The following is a 21,980-nucleotide window of genomic DNA, read 5'->3' as shown; positions in this document are numbered from 1 at the left end:
CTCACTCTCAAGGATTTCTTCCTCCTCTCCACTCTCAGTCTCTCCTCTCCCAGCTCAAAGCCATTGTTCCTCATCCTGGCACTCCCAGCCCTTGCCCAGAGTCCCTCCCCAGCTCTCCTGGAGCCCTTCAGGTCCTGCAAGGCTGCTCTGAGGTCTGCCTGGAGCCTTCTCCATGCTGAACAGCCCCAACTCTCCCAGCCTGGCCCCACAGGGGAGGGTCTGCAGCCTCTGCTCATCTCTGTGGCCTCCTCTGGAGCCTCTCCAGCAGCTCCAGGTCCTTCCTGTGCTGGGGGCCCAGAGCTGGAGGCAGTGCTGCAGGTGGGGGCTGAGCAGAGCAGAGCAGAGGGGCAGAATCCCCTCCCTGTGCTGCTGCTCTCCCTGCTCTGGCTGCAGCTCAGCACAGGGCTGGCCCTGGGCTGCCAGCACTGAGGATGCTCAGCCTGAGGAGCCCCAGGGAGAGCAGCAGGGAGAGCTGTGGCCGGCAGGGAGGAGGCCGAGCAGAGGGAAGGAGCCAGAAGCATCCAACGTGTGCCTGAGAGCAGAGCCCAGGCAGAGCCCAGGCTGCTTCCACGAGGCACCCAGGCAGTGCTGGCTGCCACCTTGTGTCTCCCCTGGCACCCAGGCTGTGGAGCCAGCATGCTCTGTCCTCAGGTGCCCAGCTGCAGCAGGCAGGGCCCTTGATCCCCTCCCCCCGGCCCACATGTAGCTCTGGTGCCCCTGGCAGAGCAGCCTGCAGCTGGCAGCGGAGCAGGGCCCAGCAGAGGGCACCCAGCAGAGGGCACCCAGCAGAGGGGATCCACAGAGGGGATCCAGCAGAGGGGATCCACAGAGGGCACCCAGCAGAGGGGACCCAGCAGAGGGGACCCAGCAGAGGGGATCCACAGAGGGCACCCAGCAGAGGGCACCCAGCAGAGGGGATCCAGCAGAGGGGATCCACAGAGGGCACCCAGCAGAGGGGATCCAGCAGAGGGCACCCAGCAGAGGGGATCCAGCAGAGGGCACCCAGCAGAGGGCACCCAGCAGAGGGCACCCAGCAGAGGGGATCCACAGAGGGGATCCGCAGAGGGCACCCAGCAGAGGGGATCCAGCAGAGGGGATCCAGCAGAGGGGACCCAGCAGAGGGGATCCACAGAGGGGATCCAGCAGAGGGGACCCAGCAGAGGGGACCCAGCAGAGGGCACCCAGCAGAGGGGACCCAGCAGAGGGGATCCAGCAGAGGGCACCCAGCAGAGGGGATCCACAGAGGGCACCCAGCAGAGGGGACCCAGCAGAGGGGATCCACAGAGGGGATCCACAGAGGGCACCCAGCAGAGGGGATCCACAGAGGGCACCCAGCAGAGGGCACCCAGCAGAGGGCACCCAGCAGAGGGGATCCACAGAGGGCACCCAGCAGAGGGCACCCAGCAGAGGGGATCCAGCGCTGCCACCTCCCATCCCCATGGCCTGGTGTGGTGACAGGAGAGCAGGAAGGGCCTCAGGGGACTGCTGAGCCCAGGGGCCTGCAGCCCCCTCCCCTGGCTCTGCAGCCCCTGCAGCCCCCTCCCCTGGCTCTGCAGCCCCTGCAGCCCCCTCCCCTGGCTCTGCAGCCCCTGCAGATGGCAGTACCTGCAGCAGGATGGCACCAAGCTGAGTGGTGCTGCTGGCACCCTGCAGGGAAGGAGCCACCCAGGGGCACCTGGGCAGGCTGCAGGGCTGGGCCCAAGCCAACCACATGGAGTTCAACAAGGCTGGGGCACCACTGGGTGCTGCTGAGCACTGCTGGGGCACTGCTGGGCACCACTGGGTGCTGCTGAGCACTGCTGGGGCACTGCTGGGCACCACTGGGGCACTGCTGGGCACTGCTGGGCACCGCTGGGCACCGCTGGGCACTGCTGGGCACCGCTGGGCACTGCTGGGCACCGCTGGGGCACCGCTGGGCACTGCTGGGCACCGCTGGGCACCGCTGGGCACCGCTGGGCACCGCTGGGGCACCGCTGGGCACTGCTGGGCACTGCTGGGGCACTGCTGGGCACCGCTGGGGCACTGCTGGGCACTGCTGGGCACCACTGGGGCACTGCTGGGCACCGCTGGGTACCGCTGGGCACCACTGGGGCACCGCTGGGCACTGCTGGGCACCGCTGGGTACCGCTGGGCACCACTGGGGCACCGCTGGGCACTGCTGGGACACCGCTGGGGCACTGCTGGGCACCGCTGGGTACCGCTGGGCACCACTGGGGCACCGCTGGGCACCGCTGGGCACCGCTGGGCACTGCTGGGCACCACTGGGGCACCGCTGGGGCACCGCTGGGCACTGCTGGGCACCACTGGGGCACCGCTGGGCACCGCTGGGCACAGCTGGGCACCGCTGGGCACAGCTGGGGCACCGCTGGGGCACCGCTGGGGCACCGCTGGGTACCGCTGGGACACCGCTGGGGCACTGCTGGGCACCCCTGGGGCACTGCTGGGCACCGCTGGGGCACTGCTGGGCACCGCTGGGCACTGCTGGGGCACTGCTGGGCACCGCTGGGGCACTGCTGGGCACTGCTGGGCACCACTTGTCTCTTCTGGGGCTTTAGTTCACTCTCACTGCCACAGAAGGGGCTGGGCTGGAAGGGAGCTCCAGAGCTCACCCAGTCCAAGCCCTGCACTCAGCAGGGACATCCTCCACTAGAGCCCTGTCCAGACTCACCTTGAATGCCTCCATGGATGGGGCCTCAACTCCCTCCCTGGGCAACCTGCTGCAGTGCTCCAGCAGCCTCCTGGGGCAGAACTTGCTCCTCACCTCCAATCTCCATCTGCTCTGCTCTCATTTCACACCACTGCCCCTGGGCCTGGCCCTGCAGGCCTTTGGCAGCAGTCCCTCTGCAGCCTGCTTGGAGCCCTTCAGGCACTGGCAGGCAGCTCTGAGGTCTCCCTGGAGCCTTCTCTTCTCCAGGCTGCACAGCCCCAGCTCCCTCAGCCTCTCCACTGCAATCCTCAGCACCCCCAGCACCCTCAGCACTCTCAGCACTCTCAGCACTGCATTTCCATCTCAATGCTAAATTGTTCTTCCTGCAGCCCCTGAGCTCTCCTGGGGTGCTGGGGAGCAGTGAGCAATGAGTGGCTGCCTGGTGCTGAGCTGCTGGCTGGGGCTGAACCCTGCCATGCCCACAGCTCCTCTGTCCTCCAGCCCCAGCTCTGTGCTGAGAATGAGAGCTTCAGCCCAAGCTGCCTGCCCTGTGTGCAGGGCTGAGGCCTGGGGAGCTCCTCAGGGATGGAGATGAGTGTGGGGAGAGCACAGTCTGCAGCTCTGGGGCTGAAGCAGCTCCCCTGCAGCTCCTCTCCTCCAGGGGTGCCACTGCACCACCCAGACTCTGTCTGCCTGGGCTGCAGAGAAGCACATCAGAAATGCTCAGCCCTGCAGCTGCCTCCCTGCCAGTGAGCTCCAAGAGCTCCAGAGGAGCCTGCAGCTTTGCTTGTGGGCTCAGGGGGAGCAGAGGGCTCTCTGAAGCCCTGTCTGCAGGAGGAGTTCCCTGCTGAGAGCAAAGCCCCCAGCTCCCAGCTCCCAGCACAGAGCTGCAGTGGCTGCAGGGAGGGCAGAGGGTGACCCAAGTGGCACTTTGCTTGCTGAGCCACAGCCCTGGAGAGCAGGTTGGCTTTTAACAGCTTGGCAGCTCCCCTGTGGCAGGCACCATGGCAAAGGCACCTCTGCTGCCACCCAAAGCCAGTGCCACCCAGCAGAGCCAGCAGCCACCTGCAGAGCCAGATCCCCCTGCAGCTGCTCCCTGCACAGTGCAGGAGGGCTGTGGGCATCTCCAGGGGCATGAACCTGCTCCTGCTCTGTGCCCACCACCTGGCTTGGAGCACAACAGGAACTGCCACATGGGCCACATGGAACAGCCCAGAGGCACAGAGCTGCTGCAGGCAGTGGAACATCTCCCTGTGAGCACAGCCTGAGGCAGCTGGGGCTTGGGGCTGGCAGCAGAGCAGCCTGAGGGCTGCCCTCAGTGCTGGGATAAAGATGTGCAGGGCTGGGGCCAGGCTCTGCTCAGGGCTGGCCAAGCACAGCACAAGGGGCACTGGGTGCCAGCTGGAGCAGAGCAGCTGCCAGGGGAACAGGAGGGGAAACTTTGTCCCTGGGAGGGTGCTGGAGCCTGGAGCAGGCTGCCCAGAGAGGTTGTGGAGTCTGCTCTGGAGACATTCAGTACCTGCTTGGCTGTGCTCCTGGGTGCCCTGCCCTGGGTGCCCTGCTCTGGGTGATCTCTGGAGGTCCCTTCCAGCCCTGCCATGCTGTGGCTCTGGGGCTTTTGCTGAGGTCCTCTCTGACTGCCCCAGAAGCTCCTCTGATCATGGAGAAGGCAGGGCCAGGCCTCTGGGCTTGTCAGTGCACAGTGCCCAGAGCAAGGAGACCTGCATGGCCCTGGGGCTCAGGGTGCCAGCAGAGTGCAGTCACAGAGCTCCTGCAGCAGCAGGGCCCCAGAGGTGCCTCTGCCAGCAGCAGCTCTCCAGCACTGCCACAAGGTGCCTGCTGCTCTGCCTGCACTGCAGCCAGGCCAGCTGCCACTGCTGCCACTGGCACAGGGAGGCTGTGGCTGCCTCCTGCCTGGAGGTGCTCAGGGCCAGGCTGGATGAGGCCCTGAGCAAGCTGTGCTGGGGGGAGGGGTCCCTGCCCCTGGCAGGGGGCTGGGGCTGGATGATCCTGAATGTCCCTTCCAATCTGAAGCACTGCATGGGGCCTGCCCATGCCCCCTGTGCCAGCAGCTCAGGTGCCAGTCTTGAGCAGAAGCTTCTGAGAGCCAGCCCAGCTGAGCTGGGCCCAGCAGGAGCCACAGCAGCAGACAGGTCCTGCTGCCCTGTGTGCTGAGCTGGCACCTGCCAGGGCCCAGAGCACGCTGCAGTGGTGCCAGCTGAGAGGTGAGTGAGCAGCAGGAGCTGCTGGGGTGAGCTTGGAGCAGCTCTGGGGGCTTGGGAGGAGCTTCCCACTGCTGCTGCAGCTGAAAGCCTGGAGCCAACCTGAGAGCAGAGCCCACAGAGCCCAGCTTGGAGCAGGGACAGGAAGGGAACTGCTGAAGGCACCTGGAGCCTGCCCAGCTGGCACCCTGGGGTCACCCTGCTGTGCTCTCTGTGGGAGCTTGCAGTCTCCCAGAGCAGAACACCTTCAGCAAGGTCCTCAGAACCCATCCCAGCTTCCACATGAAGCTGCCTGCAAAGAACCCTTCCCCAGCTGCCCCTGGGGCTGCCTTTTGCCATGCACAGCCCTGCAAGGAGGAGCTGGCAGAGGCAAGTCACAGCCCTGCCTGGCACCAACAGCTGGAGCTGAAGGGATTGCTCTGCCCTGTGCCACAGCTGCCTGGCTTGGCAGGGCTGCCCCTGGCAGGGCTCACTCCAGGCAGCAAGCAGGCAGAGACAGCTCTGAGCCAGCACAGGAACAGCAGAAATGCACTGAGGGGCCAGGAGCCAAAGGGAACAGCAGACAGTGCTGCTGCTGCCTGTCCTGAGGCAGCACCACGCAGGGCTGCAGGAGCCAGAGCAGGAAGCAGCAGCAGGCAGCTGGGAAGGGTCCCCTGCCAGCACCAGAGGCTGCAGCCTGTGCTGCCCAGCTCCACCTCCCCTGGCACAGGGCTCTCCAAGTGCCCTGAGCAGCTGCTGCCACCTGGAGTGACATTTGACAGGGCCCAGAGAGACCCAAACTGCACTCCCTGGGCCCCTCTGGCGGCCAGGGGCTGCAGCTGGGGCTGCCCAGCACTCAGCTGAGGCCCAGGCTGCAAGAGAAGAGGGAGGAAGGAAGGCTCAGGGACATACAGCTCATAGTTCTGATCCTCTGTCTCCTGCTGCACTGAGAGCTCCTCCAGGGTGGCATCGATGTCCAGCTGGTTGGTCTCCAGCTGCCGGAGCAAGGTCTCCCTCTGCAGGAAGGAAGCAAAGGAAGGCAGAGGTGAGCAGGCAGGGAGCAGGAGAGCTGAGCCCACAGGGCAGAGGTGAGCAGGCAGGGAGCAGGAGAGCTGAGCCCACAGGGCAGAGGTGAGCAGGCAGGGAGCAGGAGAGCTGAGCCCACAGGGCAGAGGTGAGCAGGCAGGGAGCAGGAGAGCTGAGCCCACAGGGCAGAGGTGAGCAGGCAGGGACAGGGAGCAGGAGAGCTGAGCCCACAGGGAGCAGGAGAGCTGAGCCCACAGGGAGCAGGAGAGCTGAGCCCACAGGGCAGAGGTGAGCAGGCAGGGAGCAGGAGAGCTGAGCCCACAGGGAGCAGGAGAGCTGAGCCCACAGGGCAGAGGTGAGCAGGCAGGGAGCAGGAGAGCTGAGCCCACAGGGCAGAGGTGAGCAGGCAGGGAGCAGGAGAGCTGAGCCCACAGGGCAGAGGTGAGCAGGCAGGGACAGGGAGCAGGAGAGCTGAGCCCACAGGGAGCAGGAGAGCTGAGCAGGCAGGGAGCAGGAGAGCTCTGAGCCCACAGGGAGCAGGAGAGCTCTGAGCCCACAGGGAGCAGGAGAGCTCTGAGCCCACAGGGAGCAGGAGAGCTCTGAGCCCGCAGGGAGCAGGAGAGCTCTGAGCCCACAGGGAGCAGGAGAGCTCTGAGCCCACAGGGCAGAGCCTGCAGGAGAGCTCTGAGGCAGAGCCTTCCTCACCACCCTGCCACAGCACTCAGCACCTCTGACCCTATCCTGGCCTGCAGCTGGAAGGAAGCAGCACAGGGGAGGCTGAGGCAGCACAGGGGAGGCTGGGGCAGCACAGGGGGAGGCTGAGGCAGCACAGGGGAGGCTGAGGCAGCACAGGGGAGGCTGGGGCAGCACAGGGGGAGGCTGGGGCAGCACAGGGGAGGCTGGGGCAGCACAGGGGAGGCTGAGGCAGCACAGGGGAGGCTGAGGCAGCACAGGGGAGGCTGAGGCAGCACAGGGGAGGCTGGGGCAGCACAGGGGAGGCTGAGGCAGCACAGGGGAGGCTGAGGCACCCAGGGGGAGGCTGAGGCAGCACAGGGGGAGGCTGAGGCAGCACAGGGGAGGCTGAGGCAGCACAGGGGAGGCTGAGGCAGCACAGGGGAGGCTGAGGCAGCACAGGGGAGGCTGGGGCAGCACAGGGGGAGGCTGAGGCAGCACAGGGGGAGGCTGAGGCAGCACAGGGGAGGCTGAGGCAGCACAGGGGAGGCTGAGGCACCCAGAGGGAGGCTGGGGCAGCACAGGGGAGGCTGGGGCAGCACAGGGGAGGCTGAGGCAGCACAGGGGGAGGCTGAGGCAGCACAGGGGAGGCTGAGGCACCCAGAGGGAGGCTGGGGCAGCACAGGGGAGGCTGGGGCAGCACAGGGGAGGCTGGGGCAGCAGCAGAGGTGAGGCAGGAAGTCTGCAGGAAAGAATCTGCCCTGCAGGCTGGGCTCAGCCAGCAGGGTCTGCAGCCACCTGTGGGGAGGCTGGAGCCAGGCTCCTCCCAGGGACAGCACAAGGGGCAATGGACCTCAACCCCATCAGGGGAAATTCCACCTCAAGAGGAGAAAAAACTTCCTTGGTGTGAGGCTGCTGGAGGCCTGGAGCAGGCTGCCCACAGGGGCTGGGGAGTCTCCTGCTCAGGAGGCTTTCTGAGCCCTCATGGATGTAGACTCACAGCATGGTCAGGGCTGGAAGGCAGCTCTGAGGCTCACCCAGCCCAAGCCCTGCACCCAGCAGGGACATCCTCCACCAGCTCAGGCAGCCCAGAGCCCTCTCCAGCCTCACCCTGAGTATCTCCAGGGCTGGAGCCTCAACTCCCTCCCTGGGCAGCCTGCTGCAGTGCTCCAGCAGCCTCCTGGGGCAGAACTTGTTCCTCACCTCCAATCTCAATCTGCTCTGCTCTCATCTCACACCACTGCCCCTGGGCCTGGCCCTGCAGGCCCTTGGGAGCAGTCCCTCTGCAGCCTGCTTGGAGCCCCTGCAGGCACTGGGAGCTCATTATGAGGTCTCCTGGGGACCTTCTGCTCTCCAGGCTGCACAGCCCCAGCTCCCTCAGCCTGCCCCATAGCAGAGCTGCTCCAACCCCTGAGCATGGCCTCTGGAGCCTCTCCATCAGCTCCAGGTCCTTCCTGTGCTGAGTGCTCCAGGCCTGTGCACAGCAGAGGGCAGGGGGCAGGATGCTCTCTCCAGCTCTGGCAGTGCTGCCCTTGGCCTCCTGTGCTGCAGTCTCAGCCTGCCTGCTCCTGGGCAGCTCCTCCCCCCAGCACCCCCAGGCTCTGCTCCTCAGGGCTGCCTTCTGTCAGGAAGGGCCCAGCTGCTGCCAAACCTCCCTCCTTTTCTTCCTCCTCTCAGGGCTGGTGGGCTCCAAGCTGCAGAGGTTGTTGCTGCCCCAGCACCCCCCTGGGCTCTCTCCTGGCAGAGGCATTTCTGCAGCTCATCATCAACCAGCACAGGGTTTCCAACCCCCTCTGTGCCAGCAGCCAGGCTCAGTGCAGCAGGATGCCCTTGGAATCCCAGCCTGCCAGCTGGGAAGGGCCCCCAGGGGTCATCTGGTGCCAGCCCTCCTCTGTCACAGCAGAGTGAAATGAGCTGGCCCAGCACCCTGGCAGGATGAGTCCTAAACTGCCCAGTGCAGGGGACTCCACTGCTGCCCCTGGGAGATGATTCCAGCCTCCAGCTGTGCTCACAGGGAAACATTTCCTTCTGGAGCCCAAAGGGAATCTCCCAGCAGAAACCTGTCCCCAGCAGCCCTTGCCTGCTCCAGGGCACTCCCTGGGCAAAGGGAGTCTCCATCCTCCTGGGGCCACCCTTCATGTCCTGCTCCATGCTGAGGTCTCTCCAGGCTGACCAAAGCCAGCTCTCAGCCTTGCCTTGGAGTCCAAAGCAAAGGAGGAAACCCTCTGCAGAGTGCCCAGGGCAGCAGCCCTGGGGATACCTCCTGGAGACAGCAGTGGAGTTCACTCCAGCAGCACATCCTAATGACAAAAGAGCCTTGGGGACAGCTTCTGAGCTGCCAGGAAGGTGTCCAGACCTGCAGAGCCAGGAACTCATCTTTCCAGGAGGGAGAGCAAAGCAGCTCAGGCCAGGGGAGCAGGCAGGGCACAGCCTGGGCCCTCCACTGGCAGGAGGATTGCTGTCAGCCTCTAGCACCACTGAAAGCAGCAGGCAAGGCTCCAGGGGTTGGTATTTGGCACTGGGAGAGCAGGGGTGCTGGTGAATGGGGAAGGGACAGGCCTGAGGAGCTGCCAGGAGAACTGCAGGGGGCTGCAGGCAGGCTGGGGAGGGACTGCTCAGGAGGGGCTGTGGGGACAGGAGGAGAGGCAGTGGAGAGGACTGGAGCAGGGCAGAGTCAGGTTGGACATCAGGAGGGAGTTCTGCACAGGGAGGCTGGGGAGAGCCTGGCACAGGCTGCCCAGGGAGGGGGTGGAGGCTCTGTCCCTGCAGACATTCAGGGTCAGCCTGGCTGTGTCCCTGGGCAGCCTGCTGTGGCTGGAGCTGTCCCTGCTGCCTGCAGGGGTTGGACAGGAGGAGCCTGGAGGCTCCCTGCCAGCCCAATGCAGTCTGTGACCCTGGGAGCTTCAGCTCCTTTATTGCCTCCCAGGCATTTTGATTCTTCATTCTCACCTCTGTGTGCAGAGCTTGGACTGAGCCCTGGGCCCCTGCAGGGCACAGCCCTCAGCTCCATGCAGGCAGAAATGTGACTGCAGGTAACTTGTGCCCAGAGGGGTCCTGGGGGAAGGAGTGGGGCACAGACAAGTCATGAATGAACTCAGGCCCTCTGCTACACAGAGGAGGAAGCTTCAGCACAGCACCCAGGACACATTCACTGAGCAGAACTGATCAGGATTTGAGTCACACAAAGATCACAGCATCATCTGGGCTGGGAAAGACCTTCAAGATCATGGAGTCCAACCAACAACACTGCAGCAACACAACCACACCACCACCACACCTACCACATCACACCCCCAGCACAAGGACCTGGAGCTGCTGGAGAGGCTCCAGGGGAGGCCACAGAGATGAGCAGAGGCTGCAGAGCCTCCCCTGTGGGGTCAGGCTGGGAGAGTTGGGGCTGTGCAGCCTGGAGAAGAGAAGGCTCCAGGCAGACCTCAGAGCAGCCTTCCAGCACCTGAAGGGCTCCAGGAGAGCTGGGGAGGGACTCTGGCCAAGGGCTGGGAGTGCCAGGCTGAGGAACAATGGCTTTGAGCTGGGAGAGGGGAGACTGAGAGTGGAGAGGAGGAAGGAATCCTTGAGAGTGAGGCTGGGGAGACTCTGGCACAGGCTGCCCAGGGAGGCTGTGGCTGCCTCCTGCCTGGAGGTGCTGAGGGCCAGGCTGGATGAGGCCTTGAGCAAGCTGTGCTGGGGGGAGGTGTCCCTGCCCATGGCAGGGGTTGGGGCTGGCTGAGCTTTGAGCTCCCTTCCAAGCCAACCATTCCCTGGCTCTCTGAATCCCCCACACCACCACAGCCCCCTCACCCTCTCAAGTGCTGCAGCTATGCTCTTGTAACTCCCCCAGGGATGGGCTCTCCTCTCTCCTCTCTCCTCTTCACCTCTAGGAAGCTTGCTCCAATGCTTGGCCTCTCCAGCAGCCCTGCACTCAGAAGGGACAGCCTCAGCAGGATCAGACCCCTGACCAACCTGACCCTGCTGAACACAAACCTGGTGCAAACCAGCCCAGCTCCTGGCCAGCTGCTGGCAAGGATCCTCCTCAGGCCTTTGCTTTGCAGTGAAGCTGCCACAGCCCTCCCCTGCCTCCAGTGATTGTGGAGCTCTGCATCTCCAGCTAAGGGAACAGCCCTGTGTGGCAGCCACAGAAGGGCAGGGTTGGAACTCTCTGCCAGAGCAGGGTCACCCAGGGCACAGGGACACATCCAGGTGGGTTCTGACTGTCTCCAGGGCAGGAGACTCCCCAGCCCCTCTGGGCAGCCTGCTCCAGGCTGCAGCAGCCTCAGCCTCTCCTGGCTTTGCTGAGGAGCTGAGAGATCCAAGGAGAGATTTCAGAACTCAAGTTGCAGCTCTGAGAATTCAAGGTTCAAGACATTGAAGGCTCTAGAAGTAGCAGAGCTCATCCCTGGATGTTATTCATGCAGCACAGAGAGGGAAGAGAGAACTTTGCTGCTGCTTTGTCTCCTGTTTGATACTGATACTGGTGGATGGTAGGCTGAACATGAGCCAGCAGTGTGCCCAGGGGGCCAGGAGGGCCAAGGGCATCCTGGCCTGCATCAGGAACAGTGTGGCCAGCAGGAGCAGGGAGGTCATTGTGCCCTGTGCTCAGCACTGCTGAGGCCACACCTGGAGTCCTGTGTCCAGTTCTGGGCTCCTCAGGTTAGGAAGAAGGTTGAGCTTCTGGAAGGTGTCCAGAGAAGGGCAACAAAGCTGGGGAGGGGTCTGGAGCACAGCCCTGGGAGGAGAGGCTGAGTGAGCTGGGGTTGCTTAGCCTGCAGGAGAGGAGGCTCAGGGGAGACCTTCTTGCTCTCTTCAACTCCCTGCAGGGAGGTTGTAGCCAGGTGGGGGTTGCTCTCTTCTCCCAGGCACCCAGCACCAGAACAAGAGGACACAGTCTCAAGCTGTGCCAGGGGAGGTTCAGGCTGGAGGTGAGGAAGAAGTTCTACCCAGAGAGAGAGATTGGCCATGGGATGTGCTGCCCAGGGAGGTGGTGGAGTCCCCATCCCTGGAGGTGTTCAGGAGGAGACTTGATAAGGTGCTTGGTGCCATGATTGAGTTGATTAGGTGGTGTTGGATGCTAGGTTGGACTTGATGATCTTGAAGGTCTCTTCCAACCTGGTCTATTCTATTCTATTCTATTCTACTCTATTCTACTCTACTCTGTTCTAAGGAGAGTGAAACAGCTGCTGGAGAGAGGCAGGAGGAGCCCTGCCCTGCCCTGCCCACCTCAGGCACTTGGGCCTGGCCTTTCCCCACAGCTGGGCACTAAGGGCCAGAGTTTTATTGCCCAGTTTGCACAGACCACAGCAGATGAAGAGTCTGGGAGGGAGTGAGGGGGAGCTGCATGTCCTGTGCAGAAGCCTATCAGCAATGCTGGATTTCCAAACACCTCCAGCAGCAGAGCTGCTGCCCCTGCTGCTGCTCCAACACTGATGGAGCAGCTCAGCAGGGACCCAGCAGCAGGGAACCCATCCTGTGCTGCAGACCAGTGCTTGGCCTGCACCTCCAAGGGCTCCCTGGGCAAGACCCCCTCCAGCTGCCTGCAGAATTGTCTCCTGGCAGCCCAGCCCCCCCAGGCCCAGCTGATCTGATCCCACTGCACCAGGGCCAAAGCACCTCCCGAGGTCTGGCAGCCTGCCCCTGGCAAGGAGCTGATCAATAATGGAGGAGCCTGGGCTGCTCTCCTCTGGGGTGTGGATTTCAGCCACTGCTCTTCTCATGAAAGATGCATGGAGGGAAGCTGAACACAAACCTGCAACTTAAAACCCATGCCCTGAACACCAACCCTGCTGAAGGACAGCCTGGAAGATCACACACAGCTGAGCTCCCTCCCTGGAGAGCTGCAGGAGGCTGAGCTGAAGGACACAGAGAAGCCTCAGAGGTGACTGCTTCCATCAGCTGTGCTCTCCATTCCTGCTGGGAGCTTGCTCTGCTCCACAGAGTCACAGATTGCACCCTCAGAGCTCCTCTTGCCCCAGCCCCTGCAGGCAGCAGGGACACCTCCAGCCACAGCACTCACCCTGGCCACAGTCATCTAAGCACAGCTGAGAGCTGCAGCCTCCTGTGCCCATCCAGCCTGTGCTGTCCCACTCAGTCCACCCAAGGAGTCTCAAGTAGCAAGGAAATAAGAGACCTGGAGCTCTGTGCAGGGAAGCCAAGCAGGGCAGTAACCAGGGCAAGGATCTGCAGCAAATGAGCTGAACAGGTCACGGACAGCCAGGGCCACAGCTCCTCCCAGCAGAGCCTCACCTGGGCAGAGCTGCAGCTGCAGCTCCTTTGGCTTAGGAACTGCAGCCCTGGATGCCATCTTCTTCCCAGTGTCACCCCAGAGCCTCTCCCCAGAGGTGTTTGTGCAGGCAGCAGGGGAACCTCCTCACCAGCCCCAGGCACCGCTGCGCCGACATCACTCCCTCAGCAGCGCCGAGCCCCTGCTCAGCACTGCCCTCAGGGAGCAGCTCCCACCACAGACAGGACAGAGGGCATCTGCCCCAGCCAGCCAGCACAGCAAGGGACCCCTGCCTTACCTGCAGCTGGAGGAAGGGGATGTTGAAGAACTTGTGCAGGTACTTGAGGCCAAAGCTGTTCTTCATGGAAGACTCAGCGTAGCGGAAGTAGGAGGCGCCGGGAGGCCTGTGCCAGACAGCAGAGAGCAGAGCTGTGCCAGGGCAGGGGCTGGCACCCACCTGGCAGCAGGGCTGGCACCCACCTGGCAGCAGGGCTGCCCCCCCTGGGGCTGTGCTGCCAGCCAGCCAGAGCTGGGCAGGCTGGGAGCTGGGTGTGGAGAGTGAATGAAATCAAGGAGGCCAAGGGGAGGGTCTGGCACCTGGCAGGGAACAGCCCCAGGGAGCAGCACAGGCTGGGGCTGACCTGCTGGGGAGCAGCACAGGGGAAAGGGACCTGGGGGCCCTGAGGACAAGGGGATGCCTGGGAGCCAGCAATGTGCCCTTGTGGCCAAGGAGGGCATCCTAGCATCTAATCCTGTGTGGACTACAAGGGCTGTGGTGAGCAGGTCCAGAGAGGTTCTCCTGCTGCTCTGCTCTGCCCTGCTGAGGCCACAGCTGGAATCTGGTGCCCAGTTCTGGGCCCTCAGCTCAAGAAGGACCTCAGGGAGCTGCTTGAGAGAGTCCAGGCCAGAGGCACAGAGCTGCTGCAGGCAGTGGAACATCCCCCTGTGAGCACAGCCTGAGGGAGCACAGCCCAAGCAGAGGCCCTTGCTGAGCTGCATCCCAGGATCCATCCTCACTTGCAAGCTGCCTCAGGCCCCAGGGGCCTGCAGGTCCTTCTGCTCAGCCCCCCCTGTGCCCCTGCTGAAGGGTGGCAGAGTGTGGCTGTCCCTGGGCCAGGGGCTCTCAGCTGTGCCAGCTCTTCACTGCTCACTAACAGTTTTGCTCCAGAAGCACAGAGCTCAGGCCCCAAGCATCAGTGGTGGCCATGAAACCAGTGCAGGGATGAACATGTGAAGGAATGATTCAATTATGGCTTCAAGCCTCAAAGCCCTGGCATGGAATGAGAGAATGCTTGGGTTGGAAAGGACCTCCAGAGCTCACCCAGTCCAAGCCCTGCACTCAGCAGGGACATCCTCCACTGGATCAGGCTGCCCAGGGCCCTGTGCAGCCTCACCTTGAACATCTCCAGGGCTGGAGCCTCAACCACCTCCCTGGGCAACCTGCTGCAGTGCTCCAGCAGCCTCCTGGGGCAGAACTTGTTCCTCACCTCCAATCTCAATCTGCTCTGCTCTCATTCCAAACCACTGCCCCTGGGCCTGGCCCTGCAGGCCTTTGGCAGCAGTCCCTCTGCAGCCTGCTTGGAGCCTCCTTCAGGTCCTGGGAGGCTGCTCTGAGGTCTCCCTGGAGCCTCCTCTTCAGGCTGCACAGCCCCAGCTCTCTTAGGCAGAGGTTCTCCAGCCTCTGATCATCTTTGTGGACTCCTCTGGACCTGCTCCATCAGCTCCAGGTCCTTCTTGGGTTGAGCCCTGCAGGTGAGGTCTCGCCAGGGCAGAGCAGAGGGGCAGGATCCTCTCTCTCCACCTCTGGCAATGGGCACTGGCAGCACAGAAGGCCAAGGGCAGCCCTTTGGGCTGCCCTTGGCCTTCTGTGCTGCCAGTGCCCATTGCTGGCTCCTGCCCAGCTCCTCCCCACCAGCACCCTCAGCATGAGGAGCAGCAGCTTTGCTGTGAGGCTGCTGGAGGCCTGCAGCAGGCTGCCCAGAGAGGTTGTGGAGTCTCCTTCACTGGAACCATTCAGAGCTCCCCCCTGGATGTGTCCCTGTGTGAGCTGCCCTGGCTGGCCCTGCTCTGGCAGGGGCTTGGGCTGGATGAGCTCTGGAGGTCCCTTCCAAGCCCCTGGCACTCTGTGGTTCTAGGGCTTGGCCATGCCCAGGGCCTGCATGCAGGGGTTGCCCTCAGAGGCTCTCCTGGGGCAGAGAACAGCTGTGCTGCAGGAGGAAGGCTGTGCCACAGGAGGAGGACTACCCAGGGAGAAGAAGACTTCTCAGGCAGCCCTTCTGAAGGCCATGCTGGGAGCTCCCTGCTCCCAGGCACACATCTGCCCAGGCCAGGCTCCAGGGCCCAAGCTGGGAGCTGCTGGTGAGACAGCAGGAGCTGGCAGAGGGGCTGCAGGAGGCTGGGGTGGGAGCAGGCCCTGGGGGGCTGCAGGCAGGGCAGGGGCAGGGCAGGGGCTGCAGGCAGGGCAGGGCAGAGCAGGGCAGGGGCTGCAAGCAGGGCAGGGGCTGCAAGCAGGGCAGGGGCTGCAGGCAGGGGCTGCAGGCAGGGCAGGGGCTGCAGGCAGGGCAGGGGCAGGGCAGGGCAGGGGCAGGGCAGGGCAGGGGCTGCAGGCAGGGCAGGGGCTGCAGGCAGGGCAGGGCAGAGCAGGGCAGGGGCTGCAAGCAGGGCAGGGGCTGCAAGCAGGGCAGGGGCTGCAGGCAGGGGCTGCAGGCAGGGGCTGCAGGCAGGGCAGGGACAGGGCAGGGACAGGGCAGGGGCAGGGGCAGGGCAGGGCAGGGGCTGCAGGCAGGGCAGGGGCAGGGCAGCACTGACCGGTGCAGGCCGTCGATGAGGTCGCGCATATCGCCGGGCAGGGGCAGGGGCTGCAGGCAGGGTGGGGGCTGCAGGCAGGGCGGGGCAGGGCGGGGCAGGGTGGGGCAGGGCGGGGCAGGGCGGGGCAGCACTGACCGGTGCAGGCCGTCGATGAGGTCGCACACGTCGCCAGGCAGGGGCAGGGGCTGCAGGCAGGGCAGGGCAGGGCAGGGGCTGCAGGCAGGGCGGGGGCTGCAGGCAGGGCGGGGCAGGGGCAGGGCAGGGGCGGGGCAGGGCGGGGCGGCACTGACCGGTGCAGGCCGTCGATGAGGTCGCGCACGTCGCCGGGCAGGGGCAGGGGCTGCAGGCAGGGCAGGGCAGGGCAGGGGCTGCAGGCAGGGCGGGGCAGGGGTGGGGCAGGGGCGGGGCAGGGCAGCACTGACCGGTGCAGGCCGTCGATGAGGTCGCGCACGTCGCCGGGCAGGGGCAGGGGCTGCAGGCAGGGCAGGGCAGAGCAGGGCAGGGCAGGGGCTGCAGGCAGGGCAGGGGCTGCAGGCAGGGCGGGGCAGGGGCGGGGCAGGGGCGGGGCAGGGGCGGGGCAGGGCGGCACTGACCGGTGCAGGCCGTCGATGAGGTCGCGCACGTCGCCGGGCAGGGGCAGGGGCTGCAGGCAGGGCAGGGCAGGGCAGGGGCGGGGCAGGGCGGGGCAGGGGCGGGGCAGGGCGGCACTGACCGGTGCAGGCTGTCAATGAGGTTGCGCACGTCGCCGGGCAGGGGCAGGGGCTGCAGGCAGGGCAGGGGCTGCAGGCAGGGCAGGGGCTGCAGGCAGGGCAGGGCAGGGGCTGCAGGCAGGGCGGGGCAGGGGCAGGGCAGGGGTGGGGCAGGGCGGGGCAGGGCGGCACTGACCGGTGCAGGCCGTCGATGAGGTCGCGCACGTCGCCGGGCAGGATCACCCGGTGCTCCCCCATGTCCCGGTAGTTGCCCAGCACGCACACTGGCACGTGGGTTGGCACCTTGGGCAGCTCCCTCAGGATGTAGTTGAATGTCCTTCAGCAGAGGGGAGAGAGACACAGGCAGGTGAGCAGCTCCATGCTCGTGGCTGGGACAGCAGCTCTCTGAGCTGGGTTAGGAACTGGCTGGAGGCTGAGCCCAGAGAGTGGTGGTGAATGGTGCCACAGCCAGCTGGCAGCCAGGCACCAGTGGTGTGCCCCAGGGAGCAGTGCTGGGCCCTGTGCTCTTTAACATCTTCATTGATGATCTGGATGAGGGCAGTGAGTCCATCAGCAGTAAATGTGCAGCTGACAGCAAGCTGGGGGCAGGAGTTGATCTGCTGGAGGGCAGAGAGGCTCTGCAGAGGGACCTGGACAGGCTGGGCAGATGGGCAGAGGCCAACAGGATGGCATTCAACAAGTCCAAGTGCCAGGGGCTGCACTTTGGCCACAGCAACCCCAGGCAGAGCTACAGGCTGGGGTCAGAGTGGCTGAGAGCTGCCAGGCAGAGAGGGACCTGGGGGTGCTGGTGGATGGTAGGCTGAACATGAGCCAGCAGTGTGCCCAGGGGGCCAAGAAGGCCAAGGGCAGCCTGGCCTGCATCAGGAACAGTGTGGCCAGCAGGAGCAGGGAAGTCCTTGTGCCCTGTGCTCAGCACTGCTTAGGCCACACCTTGAGTCCTGTGTTCAGCTCTGGGCTCCTCAGCTCAAGAAGGACATTGAGAGACTTGAAGGTGTCCAGAGAAGGGCAACAAAGCTGGGGAGGGGTCTGGAGCACAGCCCTGGGAGGAGAGGCTGAGGGAGCTGGGGTTGCTTAGCCTGCAGAAGAGAAGGATCAGGGGAGACCTCATTGCTCTCTCCAACTCCCTGCAGGGAGGTTGTAGCCAGCTGGGGGTTGGGCTCTTCTGCCAGGCACCCAGCACCAGAACAAGAGGACACAGTCTCAAGCTGTGCCAGGGGAGGTTTAGACTTGAGGGGAGGAGAAAGTTCTTCCCAGAGAGAGTTGTTAGCCATTGGGATGTGCTGCCCAGGGAGGTGGTGGAGTCCCCATCCCTGGAGGTATTCCAGAGGGGATTGGATGTGGCACTTGGTGCCATGGTGTGGTCATGAGGTCTGTGGTGACAGCTTGGACTTGATGATCCTTGGGGTCTCTTCCAACCTTGCTGATGCTGTGATACTGTGATGCACAAACCAGAGAGGGGAGAACACAAACCCAGACATTTTTGTCCCAAATCCTCCTGGAAGCTCTTTGGCCTCTCAGGGACCTGTGAGAGCCCTGGAATGGTTGGGTTGGAAGGGACCTCAAAGCTCATCCAGCTCCAACCCCCTGCCATGGGCAGGGACACCTCCCCCCAGCCCAGCTTGCTCAAGGCCTCATCCAGCCTGGCCCTCAACACCTCCAGGCAGGAGGCAGCCACAGCCTCCCTGGGCAGCCTGTGCCAGAGTCTCCCCAGCCTCACTCTCAACAATTTCTTCCTCCTCTCCACTCTCAGTCTCCCCTCTCCCAGCTCAAAGCCATTGTTCCTCAGCCTGGCACTCCCAGCCCTTGGCCAGAGTCCCTCCCCAGCTCTCCTGGAGCCCTTCAGGTACTGCAAGGCTGCTCTGAGGTCTCCCTGGAGCCTTCTCTTCTCCAGGCTCTCAGCCCCAGCTCTCAGCCTGTGCCCACAGGGGAGGGTCTGCAGCCTCTGATCATCTCTGTGGCCTCCTCTGGCCCTGCTCCAGCAGCTCCAGGTGGGTTTGATCATTCTCTGCTCCAAACCAGGCAGAGAAGTTCAACAATCCACTGCCACCAGCACCTCCCATCTCCTGCAGCAGCACTGCCCTCTGCTTGCCCAGGGAGGTGGCTGAGGCCCTGTCCCTGGAGATACTGAAGGTGAAAGCTGATAAGGCCCTGGGCAGCCTGCTCTGGCTGGAGCTGCCCCTGCTGCCTGCAGTGGGTGTGGACAGGAGGAGCTTTGAAGCTCCCTCCCAACCCAGTGCCATCTGTGAATGTGTCCTGCAGAGCTGTGTGGGCCAGCAGAAGCTGCCCCTCCTGCAGCTGCCCATGGGCTCACTGCCCCACACCCAGCAGCAGCTCCAGCCCAAGCCAGCAGCAATTCCCTCCCTCTCAGCTGGCTTCTGGATGCCTCTCACCTCCACAGCAGCTGTGCCAAGCCAGCAGCTCCTGGGCCCCTCCACCATCCTCACTGCTGGCAGGCCCTGGGAGTGCCTCCCTGGCACTGCCCTGTGCTGCAGAGCAGGGCTGCTGTGGTGCTGTGTGCCTGGCCCCTGCAGTGGCACCGGCTGCAGGCTCAGCCCCCAGGGAGCTGCCTGCTGCACCGCGGCCCAGGAGCGCAGCCAAAGCCAGGGCAGAGTGGCCAAGGTGGCCTCAAGGCACAGCCAGCTCCAGAGCCCACCTGGGAGCAGCAGGCCCAGGAGGGTTTCAAGCAGAGGGGTGAGGAGCAGCTGGAGCCTTACCACTGCTTGGTGATGTCAAACATCATCACTACGCCGTTGCAGTTCTTGTAGACATCCAGGAACTCTGCATCCAGAGCCAGCTCGGACTCTGCCTGGGGAGACAAAGCAAAGGCAGCACTCAGCAGCCTGACACAAGCTCAGGCTTGGCCACAGCACAACTGACAGCCCCAAAGGGGCAGCACTCCCTGAAGTATCTGTGCCCTGTGGGCAAGGAGGCCAGGGGCATCCTGGGCTCGATTAGAAGGGGAGCGGTGAGCAGGTCAGAGAGGTTCTGCTCTCCTCCTACCCTGCCCTCATGAGGCCACAGCTGGAATCTTCTGTCCAGTTCTGGGCCCCTCAGCTCAAGAAGGACCTCAGGGTAGTGCTTGAGAGGCACAGAGCTGCTGCAGGCAGTGGAACATCTCCCTGTGAGCACAGCCTGAGGCAGCTGGGGCTTGGGGCTGGCAGCAGAGCAGCCTGAGGGCTGCCCTCAGTGCTGGGGATAAAGATGTGCAGGGCTGGGGCCAGGCTCTGCTCAGGGCTGGCCAAGCACAGCACAAGGGGCACTGGGTGCCAGCTGGAGCAGAGCAGCTGCCAGGGGAACAGGAGGGGAAACTTTGTCCCTGGGAGGGTGCTGGAGCCTGGAGCAGGCTGCCCAGAGAGGTTGTGGAGTCTGCTCTGGAGACATTCAGAGCCTGCCTGGCTGTGCTCCTGTGTGAGCTGCCCTGGGTGCCCTGCTCTGGGTGCCCTGCTCTGGCAGGGGCTTGTGCTGGATGGTCTCTGGAGGTCTCTTCCAGCCCCTGCATGCTGTGATTGTGTGGACTTCACACAACCATCACCTAAGCAAGAGCCTTGGTGCTGTGCAGCTTCTGCTGCCCCCCTGATGCCAGCCTCTGGCAATGTCTCACAGGAAGGGAGCAGCCCCAGCCCTGCCTCCTTCCCCTGTGCTGGCCAGGCAGTTCCCTTGGAGCTCCAGGCCAGAAGAGAGAGGCCACAGTTCCCACCCCCCTCTCTGCCAGCCCCAGCTGTACTTCTAATGCTTCTGCTGCATCCAGCCCAGGTGCAGCTTCTGCACAGCTTCTCCTCCCAGGGCTCAGAGCATTTCTTAGGCCCTGATTTGCTTTCCAGCACCTGGGCTGCACAGCTCAGCCCTGGCCACAGCCTGACCCCCAGGACTCCTGCTGCCCTTTGGGGCAGAGGGACCAGCTCCCACTCATGTCCCAGGGGCCCAGGGCTGTGAGGGCAGAGGCAGCTGTGGCACCTGTGCTCCCTGAGGCTTTCCTTGCTCAGTCTCAGGTTCTCCCCATCTGCCACACAGATGGAGCAGCCTGGGGCAGGGGTGGCCTTCAGTGGCCTGACCCAGCCCAGCAGGAGTGCTCAGCTCTCTGCCCTCCCTCTGAACAAAGCAGCCTTGGAGCAGGCAGCAGGACAGTGTCTGAGCTCTGAGCCTCAGGGCTGCTCCCACGAGCAAGAAAGCTCTTCAGGAGCTGCAGCAGAGATCATGGGCTCAGGGGCCTTGGAGAGGAATTCTCCTGCCCAGCTTTCCCAAGAGAGGGCAGGGAAGTGGAGCAGCCCCAAGGGGGCTGGGGAGCAGGGGGCTGTGCTCTGCCCATGCTCTGCAGCAGCAGCTCCAACACCTTGGTGCAGGGGCCTGGAGGAAGCCTCTCTTTACCCTGAGACACTACTCTGAGTGCCACTTCCATGCCCACTTCCTCCTCTGCATTTCAAAGGCTACTGAGAGGCTCCTGGCCCAGTGTTAAGGAGCAGGCAGAGCACGGCCCCAGGTGGCTTCAGGTCTCACAGGGCATCCCTTACACAAGGGCCTCCTGCCCCTGCCCCGCTGCAGGCAGGCACAGAGCCCCACAGCAGACACCTGGGGCACAGGCAGCCCCCAAAGACAGAATGGAAACCAGCAGGGAGAGGAACAACAGGCACAAAGGAGTGAAGAGCATCAGGGATCACCCTGCCCCCAGCCCCCCAGGCTGGCCTTGGAGCAAAGCAAATCCAGCAGTGTCTCTGCCCCAGGGGCTGCTGCTGCAGGCTGCCCTCTGTGACTCACCTCCTGAGGGTCGTTCTCCAGCTTCAGGCCATCCCCTCGCTTCTTGCACTTCCCTGGAAGAGAGTTGGGGGAAGGCAGCAGGTTATGCTGGGCAGAGGGCCCCAGGGTGGGGGTGGGCAGGAGCACAGCACTGAGAACACAACCTGGAGGCAGATCCAACTCTACTGCAAGCATGGGGGTGTGTGTGTGGGGGGCAGGCATGGCCTGTGAGCAGCCCCAGGGGCCCTGGGGAGGAACAGCAGCTGGCCTGGGGCAGAGAGCCACAGCAGAGTCTGGGGGAGCTCAACCCATGCCCCCCACAGCCTGAAGTCATGCCTGAAGGACACAGGCTCTGGTGCCCCCCAGCACAAAGGGAAGCTGCTTCGCTGCATTCTGGGTTGCATTGGAGCTGAAGCAGCAAGAAGGCTGTGGGGCTGCTGAGGCTGCAGGGCACAGCCACCCAGGCAGCTCCCTGAGCAATGCAAGCCCCTGAAGCAAGGAACTGGGACTCCAGAGCCCTCTGGGGCTTTGGGCTGGCTTGTGGCCAAGGCAGAGGAGAGAAAAGAGGGGTGGCAGCAGACTGGGGATTTACAGACAGCAGAGAGCTCACACAGGGGGAAACTGAAGCAAAACCAAACTCACTGTGGCAAAGGGAGGTGTGGAGAGGCAGGGGAGACACAGCCTACAGGTGCATGAAAGGCCACAACCAGAGGGTCAGCTCTGGTGCCACCAGAGGAAGGCAATCCTCCAGAGACACCTTCCAAAGCCACATGGGCCAGAGACAAGCACAGGAAAGGGAGCTGGAGGAGAGGTAAAGCTGATGGAGCTCACAGAGAAGGGCAGGAGGCAACAGGTGAAACACCTGGAGAAGGCCCCAGAGAGTCACTGCAGAGCTGTGTCCATGGGGAAGCATCTGCAGGCTCCTCCCCAACCCATCTGCTGCCCCTGAGGCAGGGGGAACACAGCCC

The 21,980-nt window shown here is 64.0% G+C and overlaps 1 protein-coding gene across 1 annotated transcript in view; it reads right to left on the bottom strand.

Annotated features, from left to right (window-relative positions):
• RABL6 (RAB, member RAS oncogene family like 6) overlaps nucleotides 1-21,980 on the bottom strand; it is a 67,175-nt gene that overhangs the window by 22,082 nt on the left and 23,113 nt on the right. The window contains exons 4-8 of the mRNA XM_054174557.1: nucleotides 21,034-21,086; nucleotides 18,996-19,087; nucleotides 16,457-16,597; nucleotides 13,062-13,167; nucleotides 5,761-5,864 (exon numbers count right to left, since the gene is read on the bottom strand). Of these exons, the coding sequence (XP_054030532.1) occupies nucleotides 5,761-5,864; nucleotides 13,062-13,167; nucleotides 16,457-16,597; nucleotides 18,996-19,087; nucleotides 21,034-21,086 (496 nt within the window). The remainder of the gene's footprint in view (nucleotides 1-5,760; nucleotides 5,865-13,061; nucleotides 13,168-16,456; nucleotides 16,598-18,995; nucleotides 19,088-21,033; nucleotides 21,087-21,980) is intronic.

The sequence above is a fragment of the Dryobates pubescens genome, chromosome 29, assembly GCF_014839835.1.
Source record: "Dryobates pubescens isolate bDryPub1 chromosome 29, bDryPub1.pri, whole genome shotgun sequence".
Taxonomy (NCBI): Eukaryota; Metazoa; Chordata; class Aves; order Piciformes; family Picidae; genus Dryobates; species Dryobates pubescens.
The sequence above is the reverse complement of the archived record's forward strand: the minus strand, read 5'-3'. Positions and strand labels throughout refer to the sequence as shown.